Source organism: Mastomys coucha, unplaced genomic scaffold (genome assembly GCF_008632895.1).
Source record: "Mastomys coucha isolate ucsf_1 unplaced genomic scaffold, UCSF_Mcou_1 pScaffold15, whole genome shotgun sequence".
Taxonomy (NCBI): domain Eukaryota; kingdom Metazoa; phylum Chordata; class Mammalia; order Rodentia; family Muridae; genus Mastomys; species Mastomys coucha.
In genome coordinates this window covers 47,488,627-47,512,717 of record NW_022196897.1, presented here as the reverse complement: position 1 = coordinate 47,512,717, position 24,091 = coordinate 47,488,627, and the positions used below count along the sequence as shown (strand labels likewise).

At 42.3% G+C, this 24,091-nt stretch overlaps 1 protein-coding gene across 5 annotated transcripts in view; it reads left to right on the top strand.

Moving 5' to 3' along the window:
- Window positions 1-24,091, top strand: part of Itgb6 (integrin subunit beta 6) — a 125,335-nt gene that overhangs the window by 94,636 nt on the left and 6,608 nt on the right. For all 5 annotated transcript variants that reach the window (XM_031370376.1, XM_031370377.1, XM_031370379.1 and 2 more), the window contains 6 exons: window positions 1,803-1,937; window positions 2,109-2,526; window positions 9,741-9,963; window positions 13,135-13,229; window positions 17,882-18,001; window positions 23,869-24,035. In XM_031370376.1, the coding sequence (XP_031226236.1) occupies window positions 1,803-1,937; window positions 2,109-2,526; window positions 9,741-9,963; window positions 13,135-13,229; window positions 17,882-18,001; window positions 23,869-24,035 (1,158 nt within the window). The remainder of the gene's footprint in view (window positions 1-1,802; window positions 1,938-2,108; window positions 2,527-9,740; window positions 9,964-13,134; window positions 13,230-17,881; window positions 18,002-23,868; window positions 24,036-24,091) is intronic.

The following is a 24,091-nucleotide window of genomic DNA, read 5'->3' as shown; positions in this document are numbered from 1 at the left end:
AACTATCTATTGCCCTAAAGAATGTACTCGACCTCTGTTGCTAGCTGTGGCGAGGCAGATACTTTGAGGGAAATTACAAGTTATGGGAAGCTTGGTAATAAACCAGGATAGGTTAGAAACATTGTCGGCCAGGAGACAATGCCCAATCTTAACCATTTACAATTCATTTCTTGGGGTACCTTTATGCCTAAATATGAGGCCGTGTTGACGATTGGAAAGACTAATCTGGAACACGTCTGAGTTAGGGGATACCAGTGACTGGTCTGAAATCCAGGAGGCACAGATCTCCTTTTGGAATCTTATTGCCTCTTATCCTTTATCAGGATTTTATCCCCGATATTTTGGATGTGACTGGAGTAGACGAGTGTGCGTAACATATCAGGTTTTATCGTTTGATATTTTTGTTTTGTCTCCTTATATATGTTATAAGTAACCAAGGAATAGAAAAAGCAAGATGTGAACCTTTCAAAACAGAAATTCAGTCTTATCCAAGATCTGACTTGACATTCAAGGCATAATAATTTCCCCAAATAACTTTAAGGTACAACTCCCACACATACCATACTTTAACACCTCTAAGATTTTGGAGGGCTAGAGGTATAACTCTTTGTTGAGTGCTGGGGTGACATTATATAGATCCTATGTTTGATTCCCACCCGTCATGGTAAGAAAACAAATATAGATCCATTTTGTAATTAGTGAGGTCTTTATGGCCATCATGTGTCAGGTGACAATCACAGTATCATCTTCATCACGATTGTGATTATTGTCATTTCAAATCATTACATGTATGTTTGCTACTTAAAGTGTTAACTGTAGTAGCTGTTGTATCACACGCTTAAAATTTTTGAACTATAACTCAATATTGAAATGAAAAGTTGTTCTATATGCAGAAATGTTCCCAACAAAGCAGCAGGAAGTAAATTTGATGTCAGTGAAGCACACGTTCGTCGCTAGGGGATAGATGAGATTCTCTCTCCTCCCGGAGCAGCATGGGCTGCTCTCTGAGAAGCAAGAAGCAGTGATGCATGGAAGTGAAGGGTAGCATCTGTCCATTGTTATCTATGCACCACGGGTACGTAAGCAAAAGAATTGCCTTTCTGATGCCAGGCTATGCAGCCCAGGTCAGGAGAATTTGCTGAATCCTTCAGAAGGCATGAAACAACTTGCAGGCAATAATTGGCTCCTGTCTGTCACATGTTCTGTGCAAAAACACCTTCAGAAATATTGTCAGAGCTTACTAGCCATGAAAAAGTATATCCCAACATTGACAATGTCTGAGAAATATGTATATATATAACGTGTATATATAGTATATATCACATTCCTGCTTGATTAATGAAATGATGAATTTTTATATTCAATTTCACTTTATTAATTTATAGTTACTTGTTTTGTCCTTGTATGCGTATATCATGTGAACATGCATGAGCACACTCACATACACTATAGCATGTATATGGGTGTCGGTTCTCACCTTTCACCTTGTTTAAGATAGGGTTTCTTGTTTCTTGTTAATTCGCTGCTACATCTGCCAGAAAGTAGCCCATGCTTCTCTTGTCTCTGCCTGTCAGCACATCACAGATTTGAGATTATAGACTTACAGTCCTGGGACCCTTTTTACACGGGTCCTGAGAATTAGAACTCGGGTCCTCCTTACACAACACGAGCTTCATGCACTAAGTCATCTCCCTAGTCTTTCTTTTGTGGTTTAACGAGCATAAACCAGTTTCTTCTTCTGGCTGAGATTTCCTTTTTACTTATTTATGATTTCACTTAACCCTTTCTTGTCTACACTAAAGGAATTGCGGTCTGAGGTGGAACTGGAAGTATTAGGGGACACAGAAGGACTCAACCTGTCTTTCACAGCTATCTGTAACAATGGCATCCTCTTCCCACACCAAAAGAAATGCTCCCACATGAAAGTCGGAGACACAGTAAGTAGATCCCCAATAGATCTTTAGAAATAACAATTCGATGGGTCGGAGGCTAGCTAGCTCAGCTGGTTGAAGCTGGACTTCTTAGCAAAGCCAGTCTCCACCAGCCTTGTCTCAAATTGCACGGGGCTGCCAGATGGAGGAACCAATAACCAGCATTTTCTTTACCAGGCATCATTCAATGTGACTGTGAGCGTATCCAACTGCGAGAAAAGAAGCAGGAACCTTATCATAAAGCCTGTGGGGCTGGGGGACACCCTGGAAATACTTGTCAGTGCAGAATGTGACTGTGACTGCCAGAGAGAAGTAGAAGTCAACAGCTCTAAGTGCCACAACGGGAATGGCTCCTTCCAGTGTGGGGTGTGTGCCTGCAACCCCGGCCACATGGGTCCTCACTGCGAGTGCGGCGAGGATGTAGTGAGCACGGATTCCTGTAAGGAGTCCCCGGCTCACCCCTCATGCAGCGGAAGGGGCGACTGCTATTGTGGGCAGTGCATCTGCCACTTGTCTCCCTACGGAAGCATCTATGGACCTTACTGCCAGTGCGACAACTTCTCCTGTCTGAGACACAAAGGCCTACTCTGCGGAGGTAGGCTATGGGCTCCTACGGGCTTCCGACCTCTTACACAGCAGCTGTTTGGGGGCTTTTGGTCTTTCATTTCTTCTTCACATTCCTGGGCTTAGTAGTTGTTCTGTAAATATTTGCTGGTGGCTTCGCGGGTGAATCATTAGAACTGGGATAACAGGACTGTCTCTTGCGTTTGTTGTCATTTCTAACATTCCTGTGGGGTCGGGGCTCTGCCAACTGAACTTACGTTTACATTATATTTAAATATCACTATTCCTCCAAGTAGATAAAAGTTGGAATATTGCCTCTCTAGTTGCCATTTGGATTCAACAAAACCACCTATGATCTAAATTTCATTGTCCGTCAGACCTTTTCTAGATTAAGTTGCTAGGTCTGACCCCATTCTTGCATCTTTTATGTTGGAAAAAGATAAGCTAATAGAGACTGCCAAGGAAACAGAACCAAGGAGGAGATACAGAGATACTGAGTAGATTTGAGGGCCTTCACATCTCTCTCTCTCTCTTTCTCTCTTTCTCTCTTTCTCTTTCTCTCTCTCTCTCTCTGTCTCCTTCCCTCTTAGATTCATAGTCTTCCTGTCTCAGTCTCCCAAGTGTTTATATTCCAGATGATTTCATCATACTTAGCCACTTACTAGATGCCTACTAAATCTAGTATGTTAGGAAACAGGTCAAGTACAGCTAGGCAAGACCGCATGTGAGCACAAGCCTATGGAAAGAATGAAAGGAGAAAATAGCTTGGAACTTCTTGAAGCTTTCAAGAAAAGTTTAAAATGTAAATATTAATATTTTTATGGAAGCTTTTGTGCATATAAAAAAATACATTTTAAGAATACACTAAAGAAGCCAACTGTGGTGGTGCATTTCTTTAGTCCAAGCACTTGGAGGCAGAGGTAGCCAGATCTGAGTTCGAGGCCAGCCTGTGAGTAAGACTCCCATGTGCTCGCTCAAAAATAAAACAAAACAAAAATAAACAAATGAAGAGAATATATTACAGAGGCTAGAAAGATGGCTTTGTGGTTAAGAGTACATACTGTTCTTTAGAGGAGCTGAATTTGGTTCCAGCACTCTTGACAGATGGCTTTTTACCATCTATAATTTCTACTCCATGGGCTCCTAAACATAGGTGGCATTCACTGATACAGACACAAACACATAAGTAAAAATAATGAAATAACGTTTTAGGAGCTAAAGAGGTGATTTCCTGGCTACAAGCACATTCTACTCTTCCGGAGGACCCTAGTTCAGTTCCCGGTATCATGTCAGAGGACCCTCAACTGCCTATAACACCAGCTCCAGAGGACCAGGGCTGGTACCTGCAGTTGTGCACACAGACACATATGTACAAATAATGAAAATAGATTAAAAGTAAATCTTTCAAAAAGAGGGAAAAGAATATGCTATGTTAAACATGACTCAAAATTATTCTGATGCCCTCTTTAATTACAATCTATTCTAACAGGAAAGACAAATATTAACACAGTTTTAAATGGTATATAAACATGATCCACAAGTGAAGCACGAACTGCCTGTAGACTAAGCCCAGACACCCTACTTATCACAGGATGTAAGCAGATATCTTATCAAAACACGATGGCGAGTTATATTTCCAAACCAGTGTCAGAAACTTATAAAAGAGAATAATTTCCCCAGTGCTTAGGACGTTGAAGTGGGATAAGAAGCAGAAAGACATATGACAAAACTTTTTTTAAAAAAGAAGATAATAAAAAGAAAGGAAGAAATTTATTTTCAGGAAAAGGAAGGAAGGAAGGAAGGGAGGGAGGAGAAAAGGGAGGAAGGCTAAAAGAATTCCAAGTCTTTTTAAAACTCATGAAAAGCATTTATACCAAAGAAAATGAATTTCCTTTCCCTTTTCATTCAAAGGTTCACTTTCTGATTCCAGTGTGTTTGTGTGTGTGTGTGTGTGTGTGTGTGTGTGTGTGTGTGTCTGCGTGTGCGCAAATCCACATCAATGTTTTTATTGGATTTAGGCAGGACACAGCCTGTGGATGACAAGAAGCTAATCAAATGGCAAAGCTATCATCAAATCATAGGAAGGATATATCTGCAGAATCCCACACTGCCCCTTTCTAGTAAAAATGCATGTTCAAAAAAAAATGCTTTCTGAAGGTCCCAAGTGTTATGTAGTCTAATCTGATGGCATAGACATCATCCCAATGTTCCAGCCCCTAAGTTCTGGGTAAAAATACCTAAATTGGAAGGAATTGCTAACTACCATGTGAAATCCCCACATTTGCACTTCTTTCCTTTTAAAAATATGTGCAGGGTATCAGGAATACACTTGCCCTATATACCATATAGTTAGGAAGGTCAGACAGTAACCCTGCTCTTCAAATCAGATGCAGGAATCACAAGAAACTCTACTTAGAAACCTCCACCAGTGGCAAGTTCTTTCACACTTCAGCAAATGTAAAATAACAACAATGATGATGGTGATAATAGATAATGCTATACAGCCAGTAGCTTTCTCTTCTAAAATATGCAGCAAAAGTAAATACAAGTATTCAAATACGGTCAGGATTGGTGGAGCGGCCTCCCTGTGTCTGGGACTGCGCATAGTGCAGCGATGGAAGCTACACCACATTGTGAAGAGCCTGTGACTTGCCAAACTTACCTGATATGCCACTCACAACTTGCATGGATCTCACTTACTTGACCAGTAAAGTCCTCAACAGCATACTGTTTTTCTGAAAAGCTTTTATCACGGCATTCTTTGTCATATGGCGGCATCTTTCATCCATTTGTAACTACTCAGAGATAGAAGGCTCCATTGATTTTGTTTATCCTTGTCCAAATTCCATTAGTCTATTTTGATTCTAAGAGACTGGGAGCCATACCAGCCAAATGGTATTAGAGGAAAGCTTCTTGTGATTATGTACTGAGAGCTGTTTTCCAGTGGCATTCCAGAAAGATCTGTCCCTCTGAAAAACGTGAAATTCTTTAGCTCTTGGGTTATCATCTTGCTTCTGCATGAGTCTAATATGAAGGTGCTGGTTTGGTGGCATTAACAGGTACTGTAGATAATTTGTTGCCCAAGGATATCGATTGGCACTTCCAGAGACCTAGCTGGTGCTCCTAGAAGGCCAGCAGAATAGAGGGTTTCTAAGTTCTGAAAGGTGTGTTTTATATTTTTGTGGTGACAGTCCTTTTTTTTTTTTTTTTTTTTAATGTTTCAGGACAGGTTTTCTAAACTTCTGCAGAGGAATTCTTGTGTGCAAAGATACACTGGGCAGCCTCAGGATACCTGGAAATGCATGTTTATGTGTTGTGTTAATTTTCAGAATAAATTACAACCTAGAACTTTTTTCCCTTTTGTAGATGTTTCCCCTTTTTCTGAGAAAGGAAAAAAAGAAAAAGAAGAAGAAGAAATTGGTGTTTTTGGTGTTTTCAAGATCACTTACCCCTAAAAATTAATTCTTGGTTTTTACCCAAATAATTTACTATCATTAGTTTTTTATTCCTTGGCTCAATTATGAATTACATAGGCTATGAAATACAGCTGAACGGTCTTACTGTCATGGGTCCAAATAAATTTGGATCCATCTTTCATCTGAAGGGTATGCCATTAAAATATTATTCTATGTAGAGTAATATATAGAGAAACCTCACACACAGAGAACACACACATCCCAGGAACATTGAGAACCCAACAGTGAAACCACTGAGGTTTAGAGCCTGATAGAGCATTATGTGAAAGACTCTTCTGTTCTCAGTCTCTCGAGGCCGTCACAAAGCCAACTACTCGAATCTAGTCTACAAGGGAGGAGGCGGTCTTGCATCCCATGGCAAACTCGCCAGCCTCTTCTATAAGTGGAAGCATGCATCACATTAATTTTCACTTCGTTTTTAGTAAAAGTATAGAACTTTTAGCACTGATGACTGATTTTGCTTGCAAACTCTTCCTCCAGATACCTTTTAGAGATGATTCTACTAGCCCCGTGGAGCTCGGTTATGGGCCAGGCGTTGTGGTAAACATGGACACATGTTAACTTAGGTAACTGCAGATTTTGCTGGAGGAACAAAACTTCTGGTGCAAGACGCCTATATGTGTGCCATCTTTTTCTTTTCTTCCTGAAGGAAAGAGTCTCTGCCATCTTTTTCTTTTCTTCCTGAAGGAAAGAGTCTCTTATGGGTTTGTAAATAAATACTATTTTTATTTGGAACACCAAATGCCTGTTTTAATACTCATGGCAAACACTCAAAAATCCATGGAAAGGATACTTATCTGAAACATACTATTTACCATTTGAGAGCATTTCATAAGCCATTTTGTGGCCTGATCCAGAAGGGAGCAATGCTCAGCCATCTGCATCAACCGCTCTGCCTGTAGAACTACTACGGCATCACCTCTGCTCTTCTCTTTCTGATCTGTATGCAACTCCCTTCTATCTTTATCCAGCCGAGTATCTAGGCACTTCTTCCTGCATGCTGTTTCTGCTCCAGGCACGCGTTACTACCATCTCCCCATCCTCTCAGCCTCTCCTGCGAGGAGCCTTTCCTTTGGTCTGATGGTCTCCAGCGCTTGCTGATGGTCTCGTGCTCTGACTGCTTGCCTTAGATTCAAAACCGCCTTACCTGAAGCCTAATGGACCCCAAGCTCCTTCTCTATACTTTTCAACTGCCTACTAAGATGCTCAATAGTCCTTTCTCCTCCAAATTCAACTGAATCATAGAGACTCACTGTCCAACACATCCAAAGCTGATCTTTTCTGCTTCGGAGCTATTCATTCATTCACTCACTCGCTTGCTCACTCACCCACTCACTCACTCACTCACTCACTCACTCACTCATTCATTCACCAAGTGATCTCCACTTTATGACAGTATTAGAGAACAGCAGTGACCATTAACCAACCTTCACATCAAGTTAAAAGGAAGCCATGTCACTGTCTGGCTATCCAGCCTGTTGACCTGGAGAGAATTCCGTCTCTCTCTCTCAATGCTGTGCTGTTAGCACTCTTGCCCTGCCTTGAGCATTTCATCTTACATTGTTTATCAGTTCGTTTCTGTTCTCAAGACTGCTGCCATGGGTCAGGCCTCCGCTCCTGCAAGACTTTTCAACTGCCTTTCCTGCCTCTCATTTGACCTTTCTGTGATGCCAGGAGGCCTACACACATACCTGTCTGTCCAGGTCACTGCCTCATGTAAAATTTCATAAACTTTTGGGAAAATACTCTTTCTGTAGCCTTGCAGCTTCTCATTGTCTCACTTCAGACACACTATGGACTTCCTCACCTCCCCTTTGGGACAGACATCTGCACCACTGCCTCTGCCCTGTGAATCTACTTATGGTTATTGTACACATTTCCTTCACCTCCTATTGTTTTCTCTCTCTGAAATGTATGCAATTCCCTTCTTTAACTGTCTTTATCTTCCAAAATCAGCACAAATGTCACTTCTTGAAGCTTTCCCCAAACCCCATTTACTTTAGAAAGTCTTCTACCCTGTATCGTAGAATCCACATGCTATATTATAATTAGCGTTGGTAGAAATAATGTGCCTGCCTCCTACACTAGAGGATAAATTCAGTAATCTTGTGCTGTTGAATTCTGCATCTTTGTGGCCAAATGCACTCAGGACCGGACAGATAATTGACTTAGTTTCCATTATCCACCACATTCTAAAGCTAAAATATCAGACCAAAAAAAAATGGTGAATGAAATTAGGATTATTACAATTTGAGCCACTGGGAAGAGGGAGAAATACTTCCTAATTGCTTTCTATCTTTCCTGGAACAAAGACTAGAGGTAGGTAGATTTAGTGATGAGTCATGTTATCTCTAAACCCTTTCCAGAGGGCAGTGGCTCTGCTTGCTATTGCTACTACCTTGGCTACTCCTATTCCCTGCATGGGAGGTCTGTTATACTATCACATCTTCATGTCCAATAAACTCTCTGGCGCAGAGTATATGCTCCGTTAGAATCTATTGAGTAGTGAATTTGTCAGTGCTTAGAATATGCTAATGGGATAGCTAACCAAAGGATGTAAAACTAGGATTTTTTTCACATAGCCACACCACTGGAAGTAGATTTTTGTCCCTTTATTTTAAAAGGGAGGATTTTTCAATTCTCCAGCATAGGCACAAATTTTCTGTAACCTACTTTTAATAAGGGGTCCACCTTTCTTCTAGCCCACCACCCAGCAGAGGTAGTGAAAGAGAAAAGTTATTAGGATATGGGGGAAGTGGTTCAGCAATAGTTCTCTCAGGGCGAGCTTGATCTTCTCGGGCAGTTCAGTCCTGTAGCAAACACCAAATACAATTCTGCAACTGCAGACCCGCCCTCTGCACAGGCAGACAGCACACAGGAACCTGTAGCTACAGTCAAGTTCTTTCAGCAAGCAGACCAGCCGGCTGTAGTTTGATCCTGAAGAAATTGGCAGGCTTGCCAGCTGGCCTGAGGCAAGGCCACGGAAGCCACCACTGCCAAGCGAACTTCAAGAGCAGTTCTTGGGCGAGTTTCTCTCAATGTCAGAGTTACCACAAGTTGAGCTCAGGCAAACACTATGTCAGGCAAAGCAATACATGCGTGTCTTTAGTGAAGAATAGCGAGGTAGAGCAAAGCAAACCAAAGCTCAGCGCTCCCCTCCCACTGTCTGTGAGGTCATATTTATAAGCCTTCATCAAGCCTTCTTTCATGTGTTTGCTATATCCAAACCTCCTTTCACCTGTGTATGCTTCAGGAAAACAGTCTTTCCTGTGTTTGCTTTAGCAAGATGTCCTTTCACCTGTGTACCCCAGGAAAACATCATTTGGCAGAACTAACTTTCCAAAGAACTAGAAGTTTCCACTTCACTTCAGCTTGGATGATATAGAGGGATGGGTATTAATCCAGGTCTGTCCTCTAGCTCCATCCTAAAACCCAATTAACAAAATTCACCAAAGAGCTCCAGTGGTCTTGTCTACATGGTCTCATTTTGACTGATTATTCTGTTTGCTGTGATTGCCTCAGCTAGGAGACAGTTTAGTAAAGACACAGGGCAAGCAAACGCCCCCCCCATCTCTCTATCTCTGTCTCTCTCTGTGTGTCTGTCTGCCTCTCTGCTTCTCTCTTTGCCTCCCGCCCCTCCTGTCTCTCCCTCTTTCTTTGTCTCTGTCTGCCCCACCCCCAACTTCTGATGGTGTTGGAGAAGATAGTCCCCATCCTGGAAGTGGTTTGGGCCGTGAGCAACACTGGGCGTGTTTTATGTGCTTTACAGATAATGGTGACTGTGACTGTGGCGAATGCGTGTGCCATGATGGCTGGACAGGCGAGTACTGCAACTGTACCACCAACAGGGACTCATGTGCATCTGAGGATGGAGTGCTGTGCAGTGGGCGTGGGGACTGTGTCTGCGGCAAGTGCATTTGCAGAAACCCTGGAGCCTCGGGACCCACCTGTGAACGCTGTCCTACCTGTGGCGACCCCTGTAACTCGAAACGGTAATCTCTCTACCTTTCTATTCTGTTCTATGGCTAGCTCTCCATGTGATCGTCCTTTGAATGACGTCTAGTAAACTCAAACCTCTAATTGTGTCATCTGGGTTTGGTCTCTGGCAGACATAGCCCAAGGGCCCCAGCCACCCTCAGTCTGGAACGTCAGCCTCTCACCTGCCTCTTTCTGGGTCCTGATTAACTAAAACCACAAAGTCACTTTTCTCCAGCAGCCGCTGATGCCCCACACTGATAGCATCGGCTGGCCTCTCATTCAAATGCCCTGGAGGAATCCTGCTGACACCTGCAGTCGGTGTCTTTTCTGGGGAAACAGACATCCTTCTTATGTAGACCTGTCTAGGCTGACCTTGAGGGGATTGCTCCATCCTGCTAGGCCAAAGGAGGCAGAAGCAGGAAGACAGTCTTAGCTTTCACTTCTCTCCTCCTCTATCACCATGTGCTCTGGCACTTCTGTGTGGTTATCTTTATACATACATATATATCATGTTTTTTGGTTTTTTTTTCTTTGGGTTTTTTTTTTTTAATGATACTAAGACAATAACAACAACTAGATACACTCATATGTTTCTATTAAGACTGATTCCTGGTTAGCAGTTTCACATTACAGAGTTGGAGCAAGTTTTATAGGTCTGGAATAGATGTCCAAATGACTGTTGTGGGGTTGTATTGTCTCTGGTAAGCAGCCAATACGTCCGAGCAGCCTATCCTTTTTGTTAACTCTATTTCCTGAACTGGTGACCTTTGCATTTCTGTTGTAAATGAGGGAGACAATCCATTTCCCCCAATGGTTACCCACCAATCAGGTGTCAAGACTTTTTTGTCACTGTCCCTGACACTGACACACATGCCAGATCGTGGAACTTGATTCAGAGGACTTAAATAAAATCAATGGTAAACTTTCCACTGTAGTTCAGACAGAGTGATTGCCTAGCATCCATGAGTCTCTGGGTTCAATCCCCAGCACAACCACCAACAAAAAAGTAAAGTCTCTTCAAGATGTTTGTCTTAGTTAGGGTTTTACTGCTGTGAACAGACACCATGACCAAGGCAACTCTTATGAGGACAACATTTAATTGGGGCTGGTTTACAGGTTCAGAGGTTCAGTCCATTATCATCAAGGCAAGAATATGGCAGCATCCAGGCAGGCATGATACAGGAGAAGCTAAGAGTTCTACATCTTTATCTGAAGGCTGCTAGCAGAATCCTGACTTCCAGGCAGCGAGGACTAGGGTAGTAAAGCCCATACCCACAGTGACACTCTTACTTCAACAGGGCCACACCTTCTAATCCTGCCACTCCCTGGGCTGAGCATATACAAACCATCACAATGTTTCTTTCATTGCTTTTCTATTTCATCTCCTTTGTAACCACCAGTCAAGTGCTTTATCTTGTTTATAAGATGTGAAATTGGCAATTAAAGTTGTTCCAGTTTGGGAACCAGCATTATCTACTTGCTGTTGATGCTAGTTTTGAGATGTGTCTATTCCTTCTTTTACTCAGACACATGTTCATTTACCTAACAAGTGTTAACTACTTGCCATATGTCATGAATGGTTTCAAATCATATGCACACAGTAAAACAGTTATGGTATCTACCTTCATAAGTGCTAAGGGTCTAAGGGAAAGATAGGATTTTATTCTTTGCCTTATATGTATATAGTATATGTATATAGTGTATGTATGCATGTTTGTATGTGTGTAGTACACATGTTCGGCTGGTGCATATGTGTGGGTGTTGTAGGTCAGGAGTAGTTCAACATCAGGTGTCTTCCTTGATCACTTTCCCCTTTATCTATTGAAGTGAGGTCTCCAATTCCTGATAATATGGCTAGCCAGCTTGCCACAGATCCCCTGTTCTGCCTCCTGAGTGATGGGGTTACAGGTAGTTGCCATACTTGCCTGGTTTTTATGTGGGCTTTGGGGATCTGAACTTTGGTCCTCATACTTGCATGGCCATCCCCTAATCCCATTTTTTTCAAGTAATTAACAGAGATATGTGGGCTTCCAGCCACAGTGGGGATGTAGAGGATGCTTCAGAAATACAGAGCAGGGAAGAGCAGCATTGCTTCAGTCACAGTCAGATGCACAAAAGCAGTTTGGAGAGTCTCTACAGTATGCTCCAGGCCCCCACCCAGGCTTCCTAAATATATCTAAAACACAAAAGCAGCTTCAAACAAGACTTGTGCTCCCATTTCCACATGGTTGCTGATCCAAGCTCTGCCTACAGAACAGTGGGTAGAGATCCCAACAGGGTCACATATCAGATATCCTGCATATCATATATTTACATTAGGATTCATAACAGCAGCAAAATCACAGTTGTAAAGTAGCAACAAGATAATTTTGTGGTTGGGGCTCACCACAGCAAAGGAAGTCCAGCATCCACTGAGACCCCACAGGCATGAGGATCTCAGGCCCTTTGAAGACTGCCCATTCCCAAGGCATGAAACATTTGCAAATTTGTCTTACTCCAAACTGAATCTATTTGTAAAGTTATTTGTAGCACAAGATTAATTCAAGGCCTACATTTTTCTCTGGTCTACAGACATCTTTAAAGTAGTATAATTTCCTTGTATCCTTGGAAATATACTTTTCTATAAGCAGCAATCTTTTATTTAGAAGTCTGAATTAATGAAGATCGGGGCTATAATCCTAAGCTTTAAGAACCCACCATCAAGGCTTATACTTATTCAAAAGAGTAGCAGAAAATTGAATTTTAGAATCATCATATTTGACATATATTAAGAGCACTCACTATTTGTAGAATTCCTGCCGAGATATGGATTATTTGTGTTAATAAATTCATAACTTTGTCTAGACTCTAATCATATTTATGGATATAAACACTCCCTTATGTTGAAAACGTGAAATGAAAATAAAGCTAAATCAAATGCTGAAGTATTTTTTTAACCAATCAGAAGCAATCACTACAGAAAAAAATGATGATAGATAGAGGCTGTTATCAAGGCTGACTTGGGGGACACTGATTATGGAGTAGAGATCAGAACAATTTAGCATCCTTCTAGATGCCACTCAACCTTCTTTCTGAAAGTACTAGTGGGTCAATGTCATCAGTGAGACTGCTTAGGAGGAGGCATGCCAGCTGCTTGCCTGTTCTCCACCCAAGTGAGCTGATAAACTCTGTTGTCCCCTCCACAGGAGCTGCATTGAGTGCTACCTATCTGCAGATGGCCAGGCCCAAGAAGAGTGCGCAGACAAGTGCAAAGCCACGGGTGCCACCATCAGTGAGGAAGGTGCTCCTTGTCTTAAATCACATAGTTCTTGAGAGGCAGAAACCGTGTGAGTCAGGGGACTCTTAGTAACCTGACTTTACTTGTACCAGGAGCTAGCCGCCCAAGTTCCCTGCTCCTATTTGGGGGATAAATGCATTTTCTAAAGTTGAAGAAATGATGAGCGGAGGAACAAGCAACTTAAAGTCATGGCTAGTCTATTTGTCTCCAGCTTTGTTAGCAGCGAGTTCACCCCTGCTTAACAGGGGTGACGGCAGAGAACTCTACAAGGTTCTTTTTTCCAAACTTAGTAAGAAGGAAATTGAAGAAATGGCTGTTAGCTCCCACTGGCAGCCTGAAATTTTCCTTTATCTCGGGATTGCCTTATTTCGAGATAAGATAAAGTCTGCAGTAATGGTTGGCCTGACTACACTTTACAGATTCTGGAAGTATTCTGCTCAGTAGCTTTTTCTTCCAGCCTCCCAGCCATAGGTACATCATCATGCCTCCATCCCATCCTCCCCGCCATGGGCATTACATCACATCCCTCCATCCCAGCTTCCCAGCCAGGGTACATCACATCCCTCCATCCCAGCCTCCCAGCCATGGGCATTACATCACCATCCCTCCATCCCAGCCTCACAGTCATGGTACATCACATCCCTCCATCCCAGCCTCCCAGCCATGGGCATTACATCACCATCCCTTCATCCCAGCCTCACAGCCAGAGTACATCACATCCCTCCATCCCTCTGGACTCATTCTCCAGATCCAAGAAATCCCTCTTCTAACTGATAATCACATTGAACTTCCATTTTCACCTGTCATGTCTAATTATTTAAAATGAGAATCTAATGGCAAAGACTCATCACAAATATTTAACACAAATGTGGTTTAGTTGAGCAGGAAAGGATAATATATGGCCTGTGGGACACATGTATTGCATGGATGGAATTAGAAGATGGAAACTAATGTATTTCCAAAATAGAATATAGAAAAACATTTATATGTTTAATTTTAAGTACTTTGTTTCAAAATCGTTGCGATGCTACAATTGAACTCCTGGGTGTGGCAGGACAGGATGAGAGCTCATAAAACCCCTCACCTGTGCTGTCTGGTGACTGCAGATAAATATGCCAAGGAGCAGCAAGTGGAATGAAATGCCATGTGCTTTGTCTGACACCAAAGGTGAGACTCGTTAAAGCACCAAGAAATCACAGCATTTGTGGAGTATCCATGTCAGTAACTAGTCCGCATCTCAGTGGATCCTCCAGGCTCCTCTCACAGCAGTGGGGATATTTACCAGCTGTCTCTGCGAAATGAGCAGAAATTGCAGAAAGTGCCTGCAAATGACTAAACTCAGTTCGCCTGCAACATGGGGGGAATGCAGGGTGCCGGGAGGCTATGAAGGAGCAGGTCAGCCACAGAGGCTGAACGGGGCAGTTGCCGAGTCTAGGTTCACAGTTTTCAGAGCAGATTGTCAAAACTGCTTGAGCTTGAGAGGAAGACTAGCTTCCGTGGCATTTAGAATACCTAGGTTCTTTTGTGTCTGACCAAAGTATCTTTAAGAGAGAAGGATGCATACTACAGTTTCTAACTTGGAAAGTGAAAATAACCAGTGGACTCTTAACCCTCTCTAAACACTAACATGGACAACCTGAGTGGGAAGTGGTTTGCCTCCCTGTGAATTTAAAAGGTACCTTTCTAATGGCCTTTAATGTCACTGCCATACCACTGTGAAAAGATGACATCACATTTGCTCCTACTTTCCTCTCTGCTAAGTAAAACAGACATGCTATCTAACTCACAAACTCACCCACCTTGCATGGATGATGGGGTGGGCTGGGGTGGGCCCACCTGACTTATTCATCCCATTTTACTCCAAGAGTCCTGCTTAATTTACCCCACTATTCCAGACACTCAGATCACTGTTACTCAATGTTTGCTCCACCAAACACTATCTCCGAGAAGTTCAGTGAACTGAGGCATCCACAGCTGTATACACTCCGGAAATGGGAAACTAAGGATCCCTGAGCTTTGCAAGTCTTCAGGATTGCTATGTACATTAAATTAAGCATGCGTGTGAGTCACCAGGAGAGGCACTAAAGTGAAAAAGAGATTCCCAAACTTATCTCATCATAGAGCCCCCACCCCCCAACACTCTTCACCACCCTCTCTTTTGGGAAACTGTTCACTTCCAGGACTTTAAGCTGATCACAGAGCTGAGGGCTTAAAACTCAGGGTTGTGAGTCAATAGTGCAGACAATCATGTTTTCTACATTTTCCCTGGACCTTCCCAGACCTGCATTCCGCCCCTAACCCTCTGTCCCACACTCCATGGCGCTTATATGCCTTCCTTCACTAAGCATGATTTCCCTGGCTGCCTGAGATCTTATTTTCCCTGTATTATTCAGCGGCAGTAATTCAAGTCTCTATGAGGAGTTGGTGGGGGAGGGGAGCAAGAAAGAAAGGGCCATTTTCTATGAACAACAACAAAAAAAACCTTAGCAGCTAATTATGCAAAACTTTCATTGCACATCCGATAATACTATTTCAACACTACGAAATAGGGCACATCTAGGCTGCAACAGTCAAGAAAAGTGGAGTAATTAAAGCACAAGGAGGGAGTCGTGGCTCAAAGGTCAGGTCCGTAGTTCCATTAAAACTTAAAGAATCCTGGCCACAGAAAGTAAGCCTCCCTATGCTTCGGAGTGGCTGTTTAAAAGAAAAGAAAGAGGCGGGATTAATATTACTGAAATGAGGATGATCAGCCCTCCACAGACTTTCAACCTGAGAGCCTGATGTCCCATTAAGGGAGTTCAAGAGAGTGGTGTGAAGCTCTCACTGCTGTGGCCCACACTGAAGAAAGAGATGCAAAATGCAAAAGCACACTCCCCAAGATTCCATGAATCTTAGTTACTGGAGTGGAAGCGGGACAGTAGTGAAGGTTATATTAAAAAGACCAAACTGCAGCATCAGTAAGGGTGCCTGCCATTGGCCATCAAACACATGGAATAACCCTGGCCGTGCTCATCCGGTTGCCAAGAGCTTCGCAGATCTTTTCATCCAAGGCATCCAATTAGAATGCTTATTAAATCACTGCTTACTGCCCAAGTCCTGTGCGTATCACAGACTCTCCCAATAAAACAACTCAGATAGGTTCCCAGAATTGGTATTTCTGAAGCTCCCAGGTGAGGCAGATGGCCATATGCCTATGGAAATAACCCAACGAGCATAATTTGCATCACAGCCCCCAACATTCATGTATACATAAATAGATGCTTCTAATGAGTTCAAAACTAGTTACTTCATGTAAATCTATTATACAAAATCTCATTTAGAATGCTGAATTTATTATTTACTGGTTCCTATTGTCATGAATGATATAAGGCATATCAGTCACAGGTCCTATCTGTTTTTTTCTTTTAAAAATTAAATGCAAAGACGACAAACAATGACAACTTAATATTTCCATATTTTATGACTAACGTTTCTGTGACCTAAATAGCCCTAGATGAGCTGTTTATTTTTTTGTAAGAACACACACATCATATACATACACACACATCTCTCTCTCTCTCTCTCTCTCTCTCTCTCTCTCTCTCTCTCACACACACACACACACACACACACACACACACACACACACACACACAAATGAATTCTATTTTATTAACATCTTAAGATCTTTAACATCTTAAACTAATGTGAGAAATCACAGCTTAGTAAAAGTAGGTCCAAAATTACCTGGGACAATTTGATTTCCATAATCTGTTTTTACACACTAATGTTGGCTCATAGAACATAGGAGTTTAGAATAAATATTTCTGAAAAACTACAATAATGTCATCAAAAATTCCAATTTAGAATGATAATTATGAAATTAACTTGTTTTGCTTTAATTCTGAAAATGCTAGATAATTTTGGCAAGGGTAGCTGGGACACCAGAATTTGTGATGTGTGACCTAGGAGTTTAAAATTTTTATGAACAATTATTATCATGAAATTCATTCTCTTGAATGAGCTTCACGAGGAAAAGTGTTCAATTTGAGGAAAGGTTTACGTTCTTGTTAAGCAAGAGGCTAGGGTGACTGTCCGTCGACAGCTCTTACCCTGGGTACCTTCCACTCTGGGTTCCATTTATCCTGGGTCTCTGAGCTACGGGACACCTCTGCCTCGGTTTCCTGATATTAATTTCTTCTCCCTATGCAGCAGGGCAAAGCCCGAAGTCCTGGTTGCACCACTGTGAGAAGCCCTCTGTAATAGCCTCGGTACCCCTCTGTACACTGAGCAGCAGTGTCATCTAGTCGTTCTCCCAGAGGCTCTGTGCAGAGAGGATCGTGCACCCCCCTCATTACCATAATCAAGGCCATTCTATTCCCCAGGCAGCTGTGGGCACCTGCTTTGAGCTACTTTCACTCTATTTCAATCTGCCTCCATCAGACTGATAGGTAATTTTGATGGTCAGTCCTGATTGACCACATCTGGAGCCGTTCTTCTGGAACATAAGTAAAAAACCAAAGCTCTCACTTGGTGGGAAAACCCTACACCTTTCAATTCCCATTCGATGGTATTACAAATTCTAATTTGCATGTTAAACTCAATACCACTTTGCTTTAAAAATTATCTCTTTTGAAATCTCACCTAACCTAATGAATGACTCTTTTCATCTGCAGACTTTTCAAAGGATGCTTCTGTCTCCTGCTCTCTACAAGGAGAAAATGAATGTCTTATTACATTCCTAATAACTACAGATAATGAAGGGAAAACCATCATTCACAACATCAATGAGAAAGGTGGGTAGTTTGTGTTCCATTGCCAATGTCAAGTGACACTACCTTGTTGAAGGCATCCAGAAAGTCACCTGAGGGAGCTTGCCAAGAAAGACATTACAACATTTGGGGTGAAGTGCTTCTCCAAAGGTTGAAAGATTCCATTAAAGCTGTTGCTGTGTTCCCATGTCTTTTATTAAGACAAGGTAACATGATTACTTTAATTTGGACCAGGCATCACCTCCCTAGAAGCTACCTCCTGGCACTGTAGAAAGGTTAACCAAGAAAAACGATATACTCAACAGGTGTATCTTTTCAGAAAAACTAGCAAGAAGGACTGTGATGGTTTGTATATGCTTGGCCCCAGGGAGTGGCACTATTAGAAGGTGTGGCCTTATTGGAGTAGGTGTGTCACTGTGGGTGCGGATTATAAGACCTTCATTCTAGCTACCCAGAAGCCAGTATTCTGCTAGCAGCCTCCAGATGAAGATGTAGAACTCTCAGCTCCTTCCCCAGCACCATGCCTGCCTGGATGCTGCCATGCTCTCGCCTTGATGATAATAGACTAAACCTCTAAACCTGTAAGCCAGACCCAATTAGATATTGTCCTCATAAGAATTGCCTTGTTCATGATGTCTGTTCACAGTAGTAAAACCCTAACTAAGACAAGTTTAAGTGGTGGTTCAAATGCTATTTTGTTGTGCAACCACTCCCTGAGACTGTGGGATATACTTGTCTTTCTGAACCTCTTATTTCCTCATCTATAAAATGGGAACAATAATAGTACAATCTTTTAAGAGGGGACTCAAAGAATAAGGAATAAGTGGAATAATATAGAACGTAACACATGTGCCAAAATGTGTCCTGGCAGCCATGGCCATCAGCAATGACGTTGGATCAGGAAAACACAAGACAACAAATAAGGGTGTGACCACAGAAGATGGCAAAGTGCCAGGCCAGCCAGCATACACCTATAATCCTGGTATTCAGGAGAATGAAGCAGGAGGATTGCTTTGAGTTTGTGGCAGCCTCAGCTCAGTGGTACCAGACCAGGCCAGGCATGAGCCCATTACTTGTGTGCTACTGTGGATTTTCAACCCTTTCAATGCATGGAGTCAGTTTCTAACAGAGGAATGTTTCAGTTCTATTCCATCTCCAGCCAAGGGAAAAGATGAGTTTACGTTGCATCGGAAGAGAAGCAGTTGAGAACGTAGCTCTAAGAAGCTTTTGGCTTGTGTGGGTAACTGACTCTTCTGCAGCTCATCTGGGATGCTTGTATCCTGAGTCAGCAGGACTGCAGGCCCCAGTCTACATTCTGACAATCCAACTTAGCACAGGTGCTCCCAGCTCTCCTCCAGAGCCGCTGCAGTGCTAACAGCCCTGGCTGAGAGCTTAGACACTCACAGGTGCCTTGAATTTTCTGTCTTTAGCAATGACCTATCCCTCCCTAAAATTTCCCTGAGAAACAAAAGCTGCATCTCCAGACTTCATCAGAATTGGTTTGGAGCCTAAGATCAGGCCCAGACAACAGCACCACACACGGGGTATAAAAAGAAGGGTTTTGGTGTTGGTACTTGTTTTTCAACAATGCTGGTAAAATGTTAAATCCTGATTTTAAAACCAAAGCTATCAAATCGGTATCACCCTAGAGGTTGAATAACCAAATAATACCTAAATATCTGTAATGTGGGTTTAAACCTCATGTTTCTTAAGGGATGAGAGAAACACCATATTACTACACCTAGGGCAAAAGGGCTAGAGGTCAGGCACAACCCCTGAAATGTGGGGGTGACTGTAAACATTGTTTTGCTCTTTGTGAAGGGGGCAGGGAGCTCCTGTCGACAGGCTCTTAGAAACTCCAAGTACTGTTCCTGAGCTGTGCTAACATCAAAGGCATTTTGCATCCATCAGTTAAGAAAACAGGGTGAGCCATGCTCTGTGAGACCAGATTACTTCACAAGACAAAACCCTGCCTCCTTATTATCAGCTTTGTAAAGCCAGCTTCTCCAGCTGCACCCCAACGCTGTGTTTGTGATTGCCGTAGTGACTCTAGCATGATATCCTGGAATCAAAGCCACTCCTTAAAATATTGATTCTATTGGAAAAACCCATCCTAGACAACAAAAGCCGCTTTCCGAAGAAGGCCTTGCTTTCAATGTGCGGGCTTTTGTGTTTGACTGGTTTGATTTTTTTTTTTCCTTTCTAGTCTCCCCCAACCCCCACCCTCCACACCCACAGAACATGTCTTCAGCTGAGAAATGCTGTATTGTTCCTGAACTGTTCTGTTCTTTGACTCTTGGACACCATGTGAGTGACACACCAGGTGCCATTCTTTGGATCCCTCACAGATGCCCAACATCTGTGTGTATAGTATAGCGTCTTCTTGATTCCTATTCTTTTGTAGTAAGGGAAAGGGAAGGCAAAGCTATCTCCCTGAGATTTCACTTTCTGATTTTCCAATAGGCCCAAGGATACCTCAAATCCCCATTCCTGAATAGGTCTGGTGCTTCCACAAGCTCCAAGGCTGTAGGCTACCCGCAGGAGACTGTAGTGCCTTCCTCCTGCAGCACCGAGACCTGTGGCCCTGAAGGTAGACACTGGGAGGAGCAAGAAGGCCAACTATGAAACCAGGAAAGGAAGGAGAGATTAATAATCACCAGAATCCTCTATGCAAATTGAAAAGGGAGCTGGCTGGTCCAGGGTGCTCACTGTTGCAGAGGATGCAGGCATGGCAGGGCATCACTCATCTTCCTTCTTCTATATGGATAGAATGTCAGAGCCTACAAGCCATGCCAGACAGGGAAAAAAATAAATAAATAAAAAATAAAAGACTGCTGAGCCTTCTTTGCAGAAAGAAGCCAATCACTTAACTTGGTACAAGTTGAGCTGGCACGATCCATGCCCTTGCCTTCTGGGAGACAAAAAAGGGGGAGGAATGTAGTTGTTGTCACAGTGCCTTTGTGTATGGGGCCATCACCTGTCCACATGTCTAGTCCACATATCAGTCGTCGTGTTTCCTATGTGCTGATGTCACGCAGTATCCTGAACAACTCCATAGAGTGGGTACCAGTATTATTTTGAAAATAGAGGCATGGAAGCAAACACATTGCTAGGTCTCGCAATGACTGAACATAGATCTGCTTGCTTGAGGAATTCTAACAGCCTGGCTTGGAGCCCAGGCTCTTAACCACTGTACTACACTGCCTCCCACTGGCTACACAACTGTAATATATTTCTGAATCTAAAAGATGCCAGCATTGTCTAATAGGGACTGTTACGTGAACCCTATATAAAATGTAACATTTTCTAGAAACCTCACTAGAAAGTCAAAAGAGATAGGTGAATTTCAGTATCTTTACCACAGTCTCTAAAGTATTCTCATTTCAACATGAAATCAACACAAAAACCAAGGTGTTCTACATTTTTCATGCTAGGACTGTGAGATAGTTCTTTAATATTTGTAGTACACCCAGATTTAGATGTCACATTTCCAGTGCTCAATAGCCACATATGATACAGCTACCAGTTTACACAGAGCTAAGAATTAGATATTCGAAACCTTAGCATTAGGTACAGCAGTGACCCATCCTGACAGGCAACATTACACATAGGAGGAGAGCTAACCCTCTCCTCCTACCTAGGTCATTATCTTCAGTCTAAGCACCAAAGGAATATGGAGAGCCTGAAAAATAAGGGTCTGTGTTCTGATACCTACCTTGGAAATTGGGCTAAATCTTTTCTTGAGGAATTCACAGTCTCCAATGAGCCTAAGTTTTAAAATGATTCTCCTAAGCTGTACCTTTTCCCTGTTGATTTCCTACCTGAACATCTTCCTGATTCACCTTCCAGGTGTAGGTCCTAGGAAGCTACATTCTGCTGTGACTAGGAAAATGGCTCTGTCCCTGTCCAGACATTTCATGGCCAAAGATCTAGCTGGATCAGTGTACTTCCTCAGCCCTACTTCTTTTGCTTGCTACAATGCAGCCTTTAGCTCTTGGCACTACAGTAAGTAGGCCATTAGCAATTTTTATTTCTTTATAATGTCATTATATGGTTTTCTACCCAGAATAAAAGTATGTGAGATGAGGCATCACGCTGTTAGGGGGTCATTAGTCCCCTTAGATTCAGATCTGAAAAGCCAAACAATCCAGCCTCAATGTTCAACTCTCCCTTATTAACTAAGAGTAACATTATAGAGAGTAGGCTAAGGCTGATTCCTTTCTTCCCCAGGTACTGCTGGGGTTTTGCCTCACCTCTGGTGGATGATGCAGATATTTAATGATCATTTGATGTGGAATTTCTTCCCAGGGAAGCAAAAGAAGGACTTAATTATAATGCTCCATTAAAAGGGACATCATCTTGCAGACACACTGCAAGAGTGATCAGTTGTCTTGCTGTCAATGGAGGAAGGTGCTATCTAACTGCAAATTTATATTAATACCATCAATAGAGCAAAAATAGCCCATCATGGAATCTTCAAGTTGAGCATATCTAATTCTCTACACTTCCCTGATCATAAGAATGACTTAGATACTGTTAATAATGTATAACCTGTGGAATTACCCAAGACTTACTAAAACAATATCCTGGGCCAAGGTGAGGTCTAGGAGGCTGTGGTTTTGATAAGCAAGACCACTTCAGCATGTTTCTGTCTAGGCAAGCAGTTTACACTCCCAGTCCTTGGTTTGGGTCAGGGTCTCACTGTGGGACTCAAGTTGGCCCTCAACTTGCTTTGCAGCCAAGGCTAGCATCAAACTCCTGCATCTGCATCTGCCTGCTGAATGCTGGGATTGCAGGCATGACTAAGCAGGCTAGAGTAATAATCCTGAGACTGTTTACAATTCAAGAAGATTCTTGACAAAATAGTTATATGTACCAAAGTAGTTGTGGTATACTCAGAAGAGATTATCTTTGGAAATTAAAATATAGTATTTTGTGGTCCTTTAAATTATTTCATGTACCTTTGTCCCTTTGTTTTAATAAAGTTTTAAAGTCAACCACCCAATCTATAGCCAGCTTTCTATATCTGCAGGATATTTGGGTCCAGATCCTCCTATGCCAAAGATATTAAAACCTGTCAATACCGAAGGCCCTTGTATGTGTCTAGCATTTACACACATCTTCTCATATACCTGAAATCATTTTTATGTTACTTACAAAATATGACTGAGGGTTGAAATGTAGCTCAGTTGGTAGAGTGCTTGCCTAACAGCTATGAAGGCCTTGGTTCAATCCCAAGCACTGTACTAAACCAGGTAGAGTAGAAAACACCTGTGATCCCAGCACTGGGGAAGTAAAGGCAGGGGTTTCAGATGTTCAAGGTCATCCTTGGCTGTAGAGTTTGAGGCTAGCCTGTGATGCAGGAGACATTATGTAAAGAGAGAAGAGAGAGAGGGGATAGAAGCCAAATTCAATATAACTGTTGTTATTATACTTACCATTTAGAAAGTAATACCAAGGGAAAAGATGGGGCATGTTTAAGAAAGACATATTTGTATTCTTCAATCCATAGTTTGTTGAATCTCTGAATACAAAACCAAGGGTATACAAAGCTGGTTATAAATTCATTTTTTAATTGGTTTGAATCATTTGTTTTACTGAGAATAAATAGAAACCTATCTTTAAACAAGTAACACAGTTTTAGGGAAAGAAATTCCATAAGACAAGAAAGTATCAGCATTTCACTTCTGTAGAAAATATGTGAATAGAAAATCCAACAAGACAGGTCTTTCCATCCCATGAAATGGGCATGCAGCTTAGTGGGAGAATAGTTACCCAGTGTTCTGTGCTCTGAGTTCAACCTCTACATCGCGATGAGGGGTGGGAAAGCCTTCTTACGGTGAAATATTCATCACAGCTGCTTCTAAAGATTATTTTATCTGCTCCCACAGACTGCCCCAAACCTCCAAACATTCCCATGATCATGTTGGGGGTGTCACTGGCTATCCTGCTCATTGGAGTTGTGCTACTGTGCATTTGGAAGCTGCTGGTATCATTTCACGACCGGAAAGAAGTTGCTAAATTTGAAGCAGAACGATCTAAGGCCAAGTGGCAAACGGTATGTGAACTCTGGAGACCTGATGAAAATGGTCAGGGACTCAGCTATCCTCCATA